This window comes from Spermophilus citellus, assembly GCF_964194105.1.
Source record: "Spermophilus citellus genome assembly, chromosome: 1".
Taxonomy (NCBI): domain Eukaryota; kingdom Metazoa; phylum Chordata; class Mammalia; order Rodentia; family Sciuridae; genus Spermophilus; species Spermophilus citellus.
In genome coordinates, this window is record NC_138182.1 from 138,385,830 (window position 1) to 138,400,557 (window position 14,728).

General features: G+C 50.4%; 1 protein-coding gene across 1 annotated transcript; it reads left to right on the forward strand.

Annotated features, from left to right (window-relative positions):
* Positions 1–8,531: 8,531 nt before the first annotated feature.
* HAND1 (heart and neural crest derivatives expressed 1) lies at positions 8,532–10,939 on the forward strand (the record flags this gene model as incomplete). The annotated part of the gene is made up of 2 exons (XM_081299607.1): positions 8,532–9,074; positions 10,767–10,939. 2 exons carry the CDS (start codon positions 8,532–8,534, stop codon positions 10,869–10,871), a joined length of 648 nt encoding a protein of 215 aa, XP_081155733.1. The 3' UTR covers positions 10,872–10,939.
* Between the last annotated feature and the right edge of the window lie 3,789 nt (positions 10,940–14,728).

Here is a 14,728-nt window from a genome sequence, read left to right on the forward strand (position 1 = left end):
ATCTGTCAGATCTGAAGTTAAACAACAAAAAACATGTCAGGTGAGTGGCGGGGAGAGACACTTGGCTGTTTATGAGAAATATTCCATTACAATCTGACGCAAAATGTTAGGATGCATCTGCCACAGAGCCCGGGCTCCGAGAGGGTCCCGTCTCCGCAGCAAGCTGATTAGTGTGTGGTTCTAACCCATGTTTATCCTCTCTGGCTCCGTGGCAAACGCCCTTGGAAAAACCTGGCTCAGTGGATGCCTGGCCGCCTGGTCCACTCCTTTCATTCAATTAGGATACCCAGTTTGAGACATAATGGGTTTTGGCGAGCTCAATAGACTGATTGGGTTTTATACACATGTACAGAAAGATTTGATTTCCTCTGCGGAATTTATGGCAGGGGAGAAGAGGTAATTAGATTAATTTCTGCTCTGGTTTCTGGGGTTTTCCTTTCTGTTCTCTCTTCTCCTGCCACCTTTTTTTTTTCTTTTCTTTTTTTTTCTTTTTAAATTGACTTTTTTTTTAGGGGGGTCTTGCTTGCATGAATGAAAATGAATTTAATAACCGCCAGCAGTTGGTTTGAATTTGGAGCTGGGTTTCACTGTGACTTCTTGTTCGTGGCTTCATGCTCTGGGTGGGTTTGAGGGAGCTAATGAGGACAATCTTGTGTCCCTTGGCATGTGGGGCTGTCCATGTGGCTAGGGAGCATTGTGCCGGAGCCCAGGCTTCCTGGAAGGAAACCCACTTTCACGTTTGATAATGAAGTCAAAACCAGAATGTCCACTCCCATTCTCCACTCAGCATTCATGACTCTTGCCTTTCTTTTCTGATTTCTGTTTTTTTTCCATATTATCTTCTCATCCCCAGCCCCCTCCAGAGCAAAATTTAGATACAGCAAGAGCAATGGTAAAGCAGGAGGAAAAGACACCATCAGAAGACTGTCAGCCACAATGCAAAGGATGGAGATGGAGTTTGCTACTTTGCCACTGCATTCCCTTCTCCATTCCAAAGCCAAGGTCCTTTATCCATCCGCAGCTTTTTAACGAAGAACTTCCTTCGTTAAACTAAAGAGACAACGAAGACCCCTGAGAGACTTAAAAATTCAATGGAAAAAGTGAAAAAACACTGAACACTTAACTTCTCTCCCAAAGGACCCGAGAGCCTGCCAATTCCCCAGCAACACCAGAGCTAAGCATTTTCCCAGCTTCGACCTTAAATCCTTTTTTTGTTTTTCTCTTTTAAAGTGTGTTTACAATTGACCATTATGGGAAAGATGACGGATGTAGCCTGGCCCCGTTTAAAATAATAAGACTAATCGGGACACAGTTTCTTGCCCGAAGACTCTTCCTAAAAGCCTTTAGGCAGAACAAAGGGTTGGAGAGCCCAGAATTTTCACTAGTTAAGTGCAATCAGCCGAGGATCTGCCCCTCTCCCCCACCCCCACCGAGCCACTGCTAGAACCTCCTTCGGACTGAGGAGTGCTGACTTCCAGAGCTGAATACCTCCACCTTCAAGCAACCAGAAGAGTCCATTTCTTGCTCCAGTCCTGTCAGCAGCGCTGAAGAATGTGTGGATCCCCTGGTCCATAGGAACAAGACCATTTTAGATCCGGAGAAGGAAGACTAGAGGAAGCTATTCCTTCCTGTACCCCCAGCCCCAAGTTCTAAAGGGGGCTAGTGGAAGAGGAGCCCTCTGTGCCCCCACCATTTCTGATACATTCTGTCTCACATTCGTTTTTATCTTCCTGTGCAGACGAGGTCGATCTGACTGGGTTTTCTCTACAAAAATTTATTGCATTTCTTTGAACTAAATGCTACTGTGTATACATCACTCCTGGCAGGTAGTGGCTAAGGGCTCAGGCGAGGGGGTGGGCTTGTGAAGCAGCCTGGTGGAGCTGGGATAAAACCTGATGTGTAATCTCAGGTTCCTACACTACCTTGCAGCTGCTGTGGTTCCCACACGCTCTGTTCCCCATAAGGACTCTGCCAAGGGAGAGTGTAGCTCAGTGGCAGAGCGCTTGCCTAGCATGCAATTGTGAGGCTCTGGGTTCCATCCTGGGGTGTGTGTGTGTGGAGGGACAGACGTCAGAGTTATGGTTCATTTAGCCCTGTTTCTGCCTGACTTGGTTGCTCACCAAGGCCCCAGAGTCCAACCCCACCATTGGCCATTGTCATCATCCTTGGAGACATGTTGCCAGTTCTAACTAAACTTTTCCCAGCCCTCATCTGAGGTTGGCTGGCAGCTGAATTCAGGAGATAGGTGAAGTGGGTTGATTTAGTCCTTGCTGTGGAATTCTGATTAGATTGAGAAAGGAAAATTCCCCTGACCTGGGAAGCAATGGTCAGGCAGTGAAACTGACCTTCACAGCACTGACCAGAGATAAACCTCTTGGCATAAAACAGCTCCACACACAATTGATCAGTGGGTCAGAAGCAGCCCACGGAGTAAGACACACACACACACACACACACACACACACACACACACACACAAACTGATATAAGACTCAGGGGTGCGCAATAAGACATTATAACTGACCATCTGCAGCTGACACTGTGGAGCTGATCAGAATAAAATTGAATGAGCCAGAGAGAAATCCACCTGCCAGCTAAGCTAGCACACAGCTAACCACAGCAAGGGGCTGGAGCAGGGAGGCCCTGGAGGGCTGCAGGGTGGACAGAGGAGGAGACCGGGTCTCTGGGTGTTGAGGATACCTGGCCTGAGCCTCTGCAGGGAGGGGAACTTGGCTGGGGAGGAGGGTGTCCAGTGCTTTTTGATTTACAACCACCACGCCCCAAGCGATCCCATAAATTTGGAAGCCGTTTTCACCAAAACCGTGAGTTACGATTTTTCAAATAAATACATTTCCCAATCAGACAGGGTTCTGTTTAGGTTGAACGCTTCCCGAAGCAGACATCTCTCTGTGCAGAAAATACACAGAGGAGGGAGAGAAGCCTGGATGAAGCTCAGACGACATAAAAACTTGTGTAAACACGTTGTCATTTACAGACTACGGAAGAGAAAGGGAATGGGGGGAGGAAGGCAGAGAAAGAGGGGAAAAAACATACATGTTTAATTCTCCCTTGAATTCTCTAGTCCCAGCCCGGAGGGAAGATTCGGAAAATTTAATATTCTTTTTCCACGAGTTTGATTTATGTTACTCATTAGACAAAGGGCAGCAGAAGGTTTACCTTAAATAGGTTTTGTATTTTTAAGGTTGTTACAACCTAAGAATGGACAGGTCTCCCCATCCCCCGGGGAACATACATATGCACAGCACCCTCTCCTAATTTTTCCTTAGCTAAGGAAGAGTGTGGCAGAGAAACTAAAGTGGATTACATCTGCAGTGGAGTGTCTTGGATTTCTAGCTGTGAGCCCCTGGGCAGGTCCCTTCCCATCATCTGGGCCTTGATTTTGCCACCTGTAAAACAAGGGAATAGGACCAAGAATCAGAGGCTGGATTGCACAGAAAAGCATTCACACGCAATTATATGCACAACTACAAGAAGCCCAGGAAGCCACAAGCTAATAAGTAAAAGTCACTTGCTACTGGAACCCACTTGCCTGGACCGCTCCTTATCCCAGAAGAGGAGGTAACAAGGGGGAGAGAGAGGCTGCCACCGGCCCAGCCACTTCCCCTGGAGGTCTGCGATAGCGCATCTCCTCCACTCATTGGTTGTGTGCTCTTGGGGAAGTTCCTTCCCATCTAAATGCAGAAATTGGTCCTAACAGACCTTTCGGTAGACTTGTGGCTCTCGGGTACCAGCAAAGGCCAGGAGGCTTCACATTCTAAGAGCTTCCGGGAGAAATCGACTCCCTAACCCCCCTCTCTCTCTTCCCGCCCCCGACTATCCTCCAGCTCCAGGGAACAAACCCGGTCACATTGGAAAGTCCTAGACCCTCTTTAGATACAGCAGAGAACTGTTTAAGGGATTTGTGCGCTCAAACTGCGGGGTAAATGGCCCGCGGGCTGATTTATGGCGCGTTACTCCGCGACGCGATTCCCCAAGACAGCGGGAATATTTTACACCGCGCTAATATAAACAGGCGGCCGGCCGGGTCCTTTTTATGGAGTTCCTGTAATTACCCGGGCCCTGACAGGTCTTTGATTTACTGCCCTATTTAGATAAGGGGTCCGGTGCGGGGATTGCCCGTGGCGTCAAGGTCACGGGACGTGGCAGGGAGAAGGTTTTGCGGTAGGCGCCGGGGTGCAGGCTCCCCTGGACTGCCAGTCAGGAAGATGGGGTGAGGGAAGAGCCCAGCAGGGTAGGACAGAGACCCTGCGGACATCTGGAGCGTCCGTCCGAGGTACTGCCTATCCAACTGTAGATGAGAAACTGAGTCCTGGGGGTAGCAAGAACTCCCCTCAAAATCATTTAGCAAAGGAAATGGGGCAGGGGCAGCGTGCGGAGTGGGGATCTGGAATTGGAATTGGGGTCTCCAGCAATAGAATCCTCATACCTGGTGATACTCTCCTCTCCTCCACCTCCAGCCTTATTATGGCAACTGGGTTCTGTAGAGTTGTCCTGAAAGGGAAGGACCCCGATTTGGTCAGAACAGAGCAGGGCAAGAGGAATCCAAGGGTCCAGCCTCTTCTTCCTGTCCAGGTTTTGCAGTGGTATGGTGGCATATAACTCCATTTCTCCCCCTGTGAAATTAATATTCCTAAAAATAGACCCAACATTTTTGCAGGGTTACTGTTACCCCTCTAAGAGTCTCCTCTATATTATTTCACTTAATTTTACACTGGCCCTCGTGGTAGGTATTATCATCCTCCCAATTTACAAAAGGGGAAACAGACTCCAGTGGTCCATAGGGAGGAATGACAGTGCCCCTTCTCAACATAGGTGGGCTGGGTCCCACTGCAAGACTGTCCTAAGCACTCTAACACAATCTTCAACCTCTACAAGCTCAAACTCTCTTGGGGTGAGTGTTCCTGCCTGGCCTCACCTGCACAACTTGAGAAGCCTTCCTTGGAAAGCTGAAGGTACTCTCTAGGTGAGCAAGACAGGTTAAGGAAAGGGGCACTGCAGTGGAGTGTGGAATTGGCTAGGACCCCCAGAATCCTTAGCACCCCATGCTTGCTCTGTAGAGGTGGATTGAAGGAGAGTGGAGTCCCTTCTCCCTTTGGGGCCCAGAAGTGGAGAACTACGTCAGGGTGCAAGGGGAATCAGAGTAGGCCCTGTGCAACAGTGGGGAGCTGGGGTCCAGACTGTCAATTCTAAACCCATTTTCTGCAAATAGGGAAACTGAGGCACAGAGCTGGAAAGGAACAGAGTGAGGTGCAGATAGTGCTGGAACTAAACTGGAAGCCACATCTTTTGCCTGTCAACCTAAAGCATGTTTGGCTAAACTCCTGGTTCCAGACCTTCCCTTATCCTATAGCCTGAGGCAGAGGGAGAGAACACCTTCGCCAGGTCCTTATCCTAGGAGTTCTGCTGCACTCCTCACACACCGGAGCCTGGCTGGTGTTAGAAGCACTCTGGAAGGCTGTGTCTGGGGCCTAGACAACTTTCTGTCTCTCTGGCAGTTCAGACTGCTGGGGAGCCATCCTTCTCCCAGTCCTAAAATCCCTCTGGGCTATACTCCAGTGGGGCCACTGTAGTGTAGCTCTCCAAGGCATTGGTGGCCAGAGACAGCCTGCTCTTTAACACTCACAAGATGGTTTCAGGCAGTCTTGGGGCCCTCAAGGGGTCTCTGTAACTGGGGCCCTTCATTTAGTACTGATAAGGCATTCCCCACTAGACTAACCAGACCTGATATTTGAAAGTTGAATGCAGCCATGAGTAAGGGGGTAGATGGGAGAACTATGAGTTTGCATGTGGATAGTAGCTGTTCTTATGTGTCAATCATTGTGGGTGCCTTCATAATGTGCATACTATTGAACAACTTCATTTTTTGAGGCTTGTGCTGTGACTACATAGGTAAGGCTGAGGATATATATCAAATTGAACTTGTGGGATCTATATGTATGTGTTTAATGTACCAATAGGTGAGGACATCCATTTGCAAGCACCTGTGCACATATAATAATGTATGATTTTTGCTTGCTTTTTGTTTAGGCTAGATCTCCCTCTGGCAGGCATTAAATCCAATTTGAGGTACTGTGTGATTGCTGTGAAAATGCCCAAATGCCAGTGAGGTTGCGAGCCCGCGTGCACGTACAAGCGCAGGTATCATGGTAGGGCCTCCCGTGAAAATAGGGGCAGCTGCTGAAGATCGTGTTGGGGTTAAGACAAACGCTGAGAGTGTTTTCCATGTTTTTCCATAGTAATTACTTTCTCTACCGGCATAACCTTACTCTAGAGCGCCTCCAGGCCGGGGAGGCGCGGGATCCCGCGGAGCCGCCGCCGCTGGATCGGGCGCCCGGCGCTCCCTCCCTGCGAGCCTCCGGCTCCGCGCTCAGCCCAACCCCAGCGCTGCTGGCGCCAGGCGCCGGGAAAGCGGCGGGTTTCCAGCCAGCCTCGGGCAGGAAACCAGGACCTCCCTCCGCCGCTCCTCCACCACCTCTTGCACCTCTAGGGCCCACAACCACATTGAGCTCCCACAGGTGAACCCATGGGCTCAGACCTAAGTGATTGTCCCCTCTTTCCTCAAATAAACATTTAGAACCAAGGTACCCACAGTAGGTCAATACTCACGCATTCCTAGGATTTTACACGTTATGTCTGTCACTCACAAGTACACATCGTGCTCGAGACGTGTTTCCACCTACCCACTCATCCTTGGGCCGTCAGGAGGAATCCATCATCCTGTCTGGACCTCACTTTCCCTTTTTGTACAAAAGAAAGTTGGCTTTTCTCTCTCTGCCTTTGGACTAGTAACAGTGCCAGGCACATCGTGGGCATCAATAAACCATTTTTGAGTGAATGGATAAGTAATGAATTTGCCCTCTAAAAAACGGCACTCAGGATAATCTCCTTTCGCCCTTACCTTGGTATCCTGATTGAGAGAAAGGCACATTTGTTTACTCCGCCTAGGGAAGGGGCTTGGCTGGAAAGGGCTGAGGGGTTAGAGGGCCTCGGTTTTCCTCTTCTAGGAAGCTGTTGTAATACAAGGTTAGACCTACGCTTCGCAACCCGCAGCCCGAAGCACTGCCACTGCGGGATTACCAGGTTCCCACGGGAGCGGGAGGAAAGCCCCAGTAGAGAAAATCAAGACAGGCAGTCAAGGGCCCTGGTCCGAGGGGGAAGTTGCAGAGGTTGTGCACTTTGCTCCACGGCTCAGTGCGGGTGGGTCGAAAGCCTCTGGGATGCTGTGCAGGTCGAGTTTCCCTCGGCATATTTTTCGCGGAAGGCTGGTTTCTAGCGGTGTGAACTTGGGTGACAGTGTATTTACAGACTCAAACATTCTCAAGGGGTGACGATCTAGGTAGAGTGGCCTAGCATAATTTTGCTCCCGGCGAGTACGGGGGGGGGGGGGGAGAAACCAGGAGAGTCCTAGCAGCGTCTTGCGGATTAGACGCCCTAGGGCGAAGGCGGGCTCCAGGAGGCTGCCTCTGCCACGGCCTGGCCTGCCGGCTTTAGACGGAATCAGGCGCCTGCGAGGCGAGAAGAGCAGATTTCAGGCCCTCGAGCCCGGAACAAACTGGCAAATGCCCTGGGCTTGACGTCCGTCTCTTCTTCCCGTCGCCCATTCCCACCGCAGCTTCAGTAACGCTTCTCGGTGGGAAGCAGGCTTCAGGTCTGCCGGTGACTGGGCGAGAACTGGCCGGCTGGTCCAACTGCGGGTGCAAGATCGACTCCCGGTCCCACCAGACTGGGCAGATGATTAAATGACCGGGGTGAGAGGGTGGGGTGGGGTGGGGGAGGAAGATGTGAAGGAAAAAACGTTAGGAAACTATCCTGCCTCGCACCGCGCATTCTCTTCTTTGGACTCCCCTGCCCGGCAGAGCAGTTGGAGCTGGGGACCCGGTCCCTTGCAACTCCTATTCTGATTTCCCGAGAGTCTAGAAACAAGAACAATCCCTTCACCCCCATCCTGTCTCAGTTTCCCTATCTGTAAAATCAAGGGGAGCCCTTCTTTTCGTTCCACGACTCCAGTTTCCTTTCCTTGGACCCACAAGGAGGGGGTGGCAGCAGGTTGGCCAGTACGTAGTCCGCGCCTTCCCAGCCCGGGAATCGGCCGGCAGGGGAGGGACGGAGGCGTGGCCGGTTCCCTGTCCCTGCAGGCCGCCTGGAGTCAGTGGCGTTAGCCTAGCAAAACCTGGGACGTCCACCCCCCCACCCCCTTCCTCCTCTCCGCCCCCTTGCTATTGGCTCCAGGGAGAGGTTGACATCAAAGCCGCGCCTTATATAAGCCAGATCCTGAAGGTGAGTCCGGAGAAGGGTTAAATCGGTCTTTGGGCATCGGCATCCTAGTTCGCGACAGAAACTTGCACGAAGGCAGCAGGCTACGTGTGTCATCTTCAACCTTGCTCAGGACTCTCGTAAAGCCGGCGCCCAGCAGTGCGCGGCCCGGGAGCCCACGGGTGGCCCCGGTCCTCTTTGGGGCACATGGGGCGGCGCTAATCCGGCTAGTGGTTCAGGCCAGGAGCCTCTCCAACATGAACCTCGTGGGCAGCTACGCACACCATCACCACCATCACCACCCACACCCCGCGCACCCTATGCTCCACGAGCCCTTCCTCTTTGGCCCGGCCTCGCGCTGTCACCAGGAGCGACCTTATTTCCAAAGCTGGCTGCTGAGCCCTGCTGACGCTGCCCCGGACTTCTCTGCGGGAGGGCCACCACCAACAGCCGCTGTGGCTACTGCCGCCTACGGTCCGGACGCCAGACAGGGTCAGAGCCCCGGGCGCCTGGAGGCGCTCGGCGGCCGCCTGGGCCGGCGGAAAGGCTCGGGACCCAAGAAGGAGAGGAGACGCACAGAGAGCATTAATAGCGCGTTCGCTGAGCTGCGGGAGTGCATCCCCAACGTGCCGGCGGACACCAAGCTCTCCAAGATCAAGACTCTGCGCCTGGCCACCAGCTACATCGCCTACTTGATGGACGTACTGGCCAAGGATGCACAGGCTGGCGACCCCGAAGCCTTCAAGGCTGAACTCAAGAAGGTGGATGGTAGCCGCGAGAGCAAGCGGAAAAGGGAGCTGGTGAGTACTGGGGCCTGTAAGCTTCCAGCCAGGGGTGCAGTCTGCGTGAGCATCGCCAGCACTGCGGGAAACCGGAGTTATTTTGTGTGTGAGATTTTGAAAAGCTATGGAGTTTTCTCAGATAGTTACAGTGTGTGATTGCGTGTGTGTGCAGAGAGGCAGATTCATAATTGAATTCAATTGTAATGTGGGTTAGTGTTTGTTAAGACTGAGTGAATGAAGAATCTTAAGCCTTTTGGTTAGGATCTTAGGGCTTTCTTTAAAACTCCTTTGAAAGCCTTGGATTCCAAGAGAGTGCACACACTATATATTGCACTTACAGTTTGGAGGAGACCTGATCCATCCCTGGGTTCTTCTGGAAGCCAGCTTAAGATTGCATGAAAAGTTCATTAATTTGCTTTGAGTCTGAATATATGCATTTGGCCTCAGTTTCTGCTCTCAAACGGCCTTTGATGGAGAGGTTAAACTACTTCCATCACTGGATAGAAAAGGGAAACAGGCCCCTAGTAGGGCAAAACACGAAAATCTGCTACAAGAGGAGTAAGAAGTGGAGGTGAGGGGCTGGGGTGGAGGCTGAGAGATAGAGTGCTCCCCTAGCACATGCCAGACGCTAGGTTAGATCCTCAGCCCCACATAAAAATAAATAAAATAAAAATAAAATAAAGGTATTGTGTCTAACTACAACTAAAAAAATATTTTTTTAAAAAAGAAGTGGAGGTGAGGTAAAAGAGGTCAGGCTTTCAACTCCTGGTTCAGAACCCACCAGTTCCACTCTCCATGGGTTGGTTTTAGAGCGCAACCTCAAGGGCTTTGTATATATAAACAAGCAGGAGCCACTTTTTGGCTTTGCAGGTCATAATCCCTACTACATCTTTCTGGATCCTCTCCAGTTAGGGGAATACATTCTGGTGCTCAGTTTCCCTGCCCAGGGCTGCAGGACCTCTAGGCATGGTGTTATTCAGGCTGGCGAAGGAGTTCTCCAGGTTGGTGCGCTCAGGCCCAGTTTTATCTGATCCAAGGGGCCTGTGGGTCACGGGGAAAAGACAGTAGTCATCAAATCTCAGCCGATGCCCTGGGTTGGAGGAGATGCAGGATTTAAGGGGGTTCCTCATTGCAAGTAGTTATTGGGTGGATCCACACTGTCCCCCCCACAACCCGCCCTCCGCCGCACAGCCTCCTGGAAGTTGCACCGTTGGGTGCCCTATTACGGAAGCCGAGAAGGAAGCTCCGGGTCAGGCCGGCTCCTAACCATCTGAGGCTTCCGCCACCAGTTCTAGCGGATCCAACCCTGCATCCAGACCAGATGGTAAATCCTGTTAGAAAGCCGGCGGGTCGTGTAGGTAGCTGGGGAAAGTGGATTCCCACCCCTCCCATCCCAATCCCCTGAGGTCTCCCTTAGGCGCCACAAAGCCAAATCAGCACAAATGCGTTCCACCAGACGCCGAGAATTCTGGTTACCAAACCTCCTGCAGCTGCCCGTCCTGTCCCGGATCCCAGGAACTTGGCGTATTAAGGCAAATTTATGGGCCTGTTTGCCTATTTTGCAAACAGAAATCCGTCACTTATTTAAAGACTCCCAGTTACTGCTCTCGACACCTTTCCCCTCACCCCACCCACTCCTCGCCGGTGATCGGAGCAGAACCGTCTAAACCTGTCTCTTTCACCTCTCTTCTTGTGTGTGTCCTTTGGCAGCCGCAGCACGAAGGCTTTCCTCCTGCCCTGGGCCCAGGTGAGAAGAGGATTAAAGGGCGCACCGGCTGGCCGCAGCAAGTCTGGGCGCTGGAGTTAAACCAGTGAGCCGAGGACCTGGGCGACCCCGGAGCCCCGGGAGGAGATGAAGGCGGCGGCCAAGGCCGGGCTCTGGATTCCTGCGACTTGTGAGAGAGCGTTGCGCAGAACCTCTTGAGAGCGCTGGCGGGTAGCGGGCTGCAACCATACACTTGGATCGCACGTGCAATGTCATTTGAAATTGTTTTAAATACATTAAGAGAAAGAAATATATATATATCCACTTCCTTTAACCGAGGGAGGCTTTTGGAGGCACGATGCAGGAGGGAGGGACTGCGGAACCCAAGTGCCGAAAGACACACCCTTCCAACCCTTCTGGGTCGAATTTAGAACCCCCAACGCCATCCTCATCTCCGCCATCTGGCTTTCTCTCTTGTTCCCCTCTCCGCTTTGTGCCACCCCAGACTCCTTCTTCTCCAAGTAAAATGCAATAAGAGGAATCAATAGTTTTCTTCCAGGGAATGAGAACCGAAAGCAGGAAGGTGGAGGGCTGCCTTTTGTCGTTCCCCTTTAAACAGCAGTGTTTTACTTTTCTTTTTGTTGCTTGTACATCCTACGTAGTTCCAAGGGGAACTCTCCCTCTTTCTCTCTTTTTCCTCCTTTCTTTTTTTCCCCTTTCCTTTCTATTTTTTCCAAATAAAAATTTCCCCTATGTTGCAAAGTTTTTATATATTTAAACTACCTATCATGCCTGTTGCACTCAGGTGTTCGTTATCTCCCCATCCCCATCCCTCTTCTACCTCAGATCTGTATGACCACTCACTGCCCCTCCCTTTGCCAAAGCAGTATCTATGCTCTTGAATAATAAAAAGTTTTCAGTAATTCTCGGAAGTCTGCGTGATGTTTCAGCCTGGAGCCAAGCCTGTTCCTGCTTCTCCTCCTTTGATAATCACCAAACCAAACTGCAAATCAAGTTGAGGGAAGGAGGCAGATAAAGGATTTCTTTCTGGAATGAAGAGTGAAATTCTTAGACTACACAACAACAGGACAGGATGACTTACCTGAACCAGGAGAATGGGAAGCGGGGGAAATTCTGACTTTTAAACTCAGAGTTTTATCTGGGTGGATATTCACAGGTTAGTATGCACACTCGTGTCTGCAGATTTGTGGTTTGGTGGTTTTCTTTGGGTGGAGTTAGCAGGAGGGGAAGAGGGTCTATCACACAAACCAGGGTTGTCTCCAGCAGAGTAGCTTGAAAGAGGGGACATTTTCAGAGAATTCATTCATGTATGTGAAATTCTGAACATATAGGTGTACATTTTTCGGCCACGTATATGGAGCCGGTGTCTGTGCAGGTCCTGTGAGGGTCGCTTAGCACAGCTCCAAGCACGCATCAAAGTCTCGACCAGTTGTAGCAGCTATGTGAGTCAAATAAGCTGGGGTTATGGTTAAACCTAGTCATTTACCTTTTTCTCCAGCCCCAGAGCATATGGATTTTGTGCAAAGTGTTGGGGTGCGTGTGCTGCGGGCACTTGTGCGCGCGAGCCGGTCTCTGAGGCCCCACCTGCGCACCATTTCTGGGTGTGAATAAATGCAGGCACAATTGCCTAAAAGCGCGGGTGCGAGTTGGGCTAAACTGGGGCCGGCAGACGCAGGTTTTTACACGCCCACGAATAATAACGTAAATAATAATGTATGATTAGTTTTATTTGCATGCAGCCTGTCCCCTAACAGTTGCCACGCTTGTCCCAGGGGCTCAGCGGTCACTGCTGGTGCGGACCTCGGTTCTTCCGCGCTCACTGCGAAGGAGGCGGGAAGACGCGCACCGTTGTCCTGGCGCTTTCGCGCTGTGCACGCGAGCTTGATCAGGCTCTCGGCTTTGGGACAGACAAGGAGACCCCGGGCAGGGCTATGCGGGGCACCAGGCGTGGCCTAGTTGCCTCGAACCGGCAGCGGGGTGAATATGGGGCCCCATTAGTCTTGGCTGTAAACACTGTGGCAGGGGCTGGGAGGCCACGCGGGCCTTTCCGGACGCGAAGGAGTTAATAAAAGGTGTTTTATGGACGTGAGGAAATGGTGGGGGAGGTGTGAGCTTCTCCCCACGCTCGCCCCCCTACTTTTTTCTTTTTTTCCCCCTCGCCACCCGCCGCCAGATCAAACAGACCAGCGATTTTACTAGGGCAACACCTCGCCCTAATGAGCCGGCGACGCGCCCCTCCCCCGGCCTCAGTGCGGGCCGGAGGCCCCAGGCCCTCAGGCAGGAGAAGAAAGAAAAACCAAGTTTTTTTTTTTCTTTTATTATTATTATTTTCCTCCCAAGAGCTGGGAATCCTTCTGGAAATTCTAGCACGGGCGTGGGGAAACCAGGATCCAGGGAACGAGACCATTGCTGGCCCACAGCACAAGGGGACCTTATCTGGATTCGAACCCAAGACTCCAATTTAGCTCAAAGACAAACCTCGGGCTATACATAGGGCCCAGCTCCCTTGACTATTTTTAGCAGGGCAAAGTATCTTAGGCACGGGAAGAATGCGCACCCGCATCCTGCTTCCTTAAGGCCAGGGAGAGGAGAGGGGTACCTTCCAGGGGTACCTCCCGTCCGCAGCAGCCAGACCCAAGACTGGCATAACCAGGAGACACCCCGCTCAGCTGGTCCCTAACTCTCTTTGGGAAGAGAGGGGTGGACCCCCTAAAATCTGGCTCAGTCATGTCTGATTTGGATCTTAGATCCTGAATCTGGGAACTCAGACTGGCAGTCGCTGCCCTTTAATGGGGTCGCTGGATGATCTGTCTCTCTCTCCTACACGTTTTACCCCAGCAGCGGTGAACGCCCATGCCACGTTCACAGCTAGAAAAGCCAAGCCCGGAGGGAGAAACCGAGCGGCTCCAGTCACACAAACCAGTCCGGCTCTCAACCTGTCTCCTGGCAAACATCTTTAGAACCTGATGTCTACTTTCTTATTCTAGACTCACGTTTCGACGCTGTCAGACGCTTCAAGCAAGCTGTGGTGAAGCAGTGTCACTATTTTAATTTAAGTATATTCTCTCTTTTACATAGAGGAAAAAAAAAAAAGGAATGATCATGAACTTAAAAATAGACTCCAGGAATATATCATAAGGAAATAGTCCCTGATGTTACAAAGCTTCAATTGGGCTAAAGAATAAAGACAGGAAAAGATCCCCAGGCCTTGGTCTAATTAGAGAACTGGTTGAATAAATTCATCAGCACATTTTAGTCAGCCCTTAGAAAAGACGTGGAAATTGACACGAAAATTGTCCAAAGTATACTAAGTAATATTATGGGAAGACCATTCCCCCATCACTAACCACCATAATTATGACTCCCTTCATGTGAAAATAAATAAGTAAATAAACAAAAAACCATCAAATGTCTTTCATGGAGAAGAAGTGAAAGAATATGCATCAAAAATATGCACCAAAACATGGGCAGGGGTTGTGGCTTAGTGGTAGAGCGCTTGCCTAGCACGTGTGAGGCACTGGGTTTGATCCTCAGCACCACATAAGAATAAATAAAATGTTATTAAACAAACCCCCCAAAACATATCTATACCTCTGACTTGTGGGAATGAGGGTAATTTTTACTATTCCTCTTGATTAGCTATATTTAAAATTTTTTTACAGTGAATAAATACTACTTTTGAGATTAAAAATCTACAATTTCCTTCTAACTTCTCTTGTTGCCAGAATGATTTCAATACTGTACATGGTGTATTCAACATACATGTTTGAATTTCTAACATGTGCACTGTGAGTATCACTGTGGGTATAAGTATCATAGTAAGAGAAAATCCTAATAATGATGAGTGATTAATATAACGATAATAAATATCTGTCTGGAAAAGTTATTAGTCCTTCCACACAGCAAATATGAGTCTTCTTCTTCCATTTAAAATATATTGCTTAAT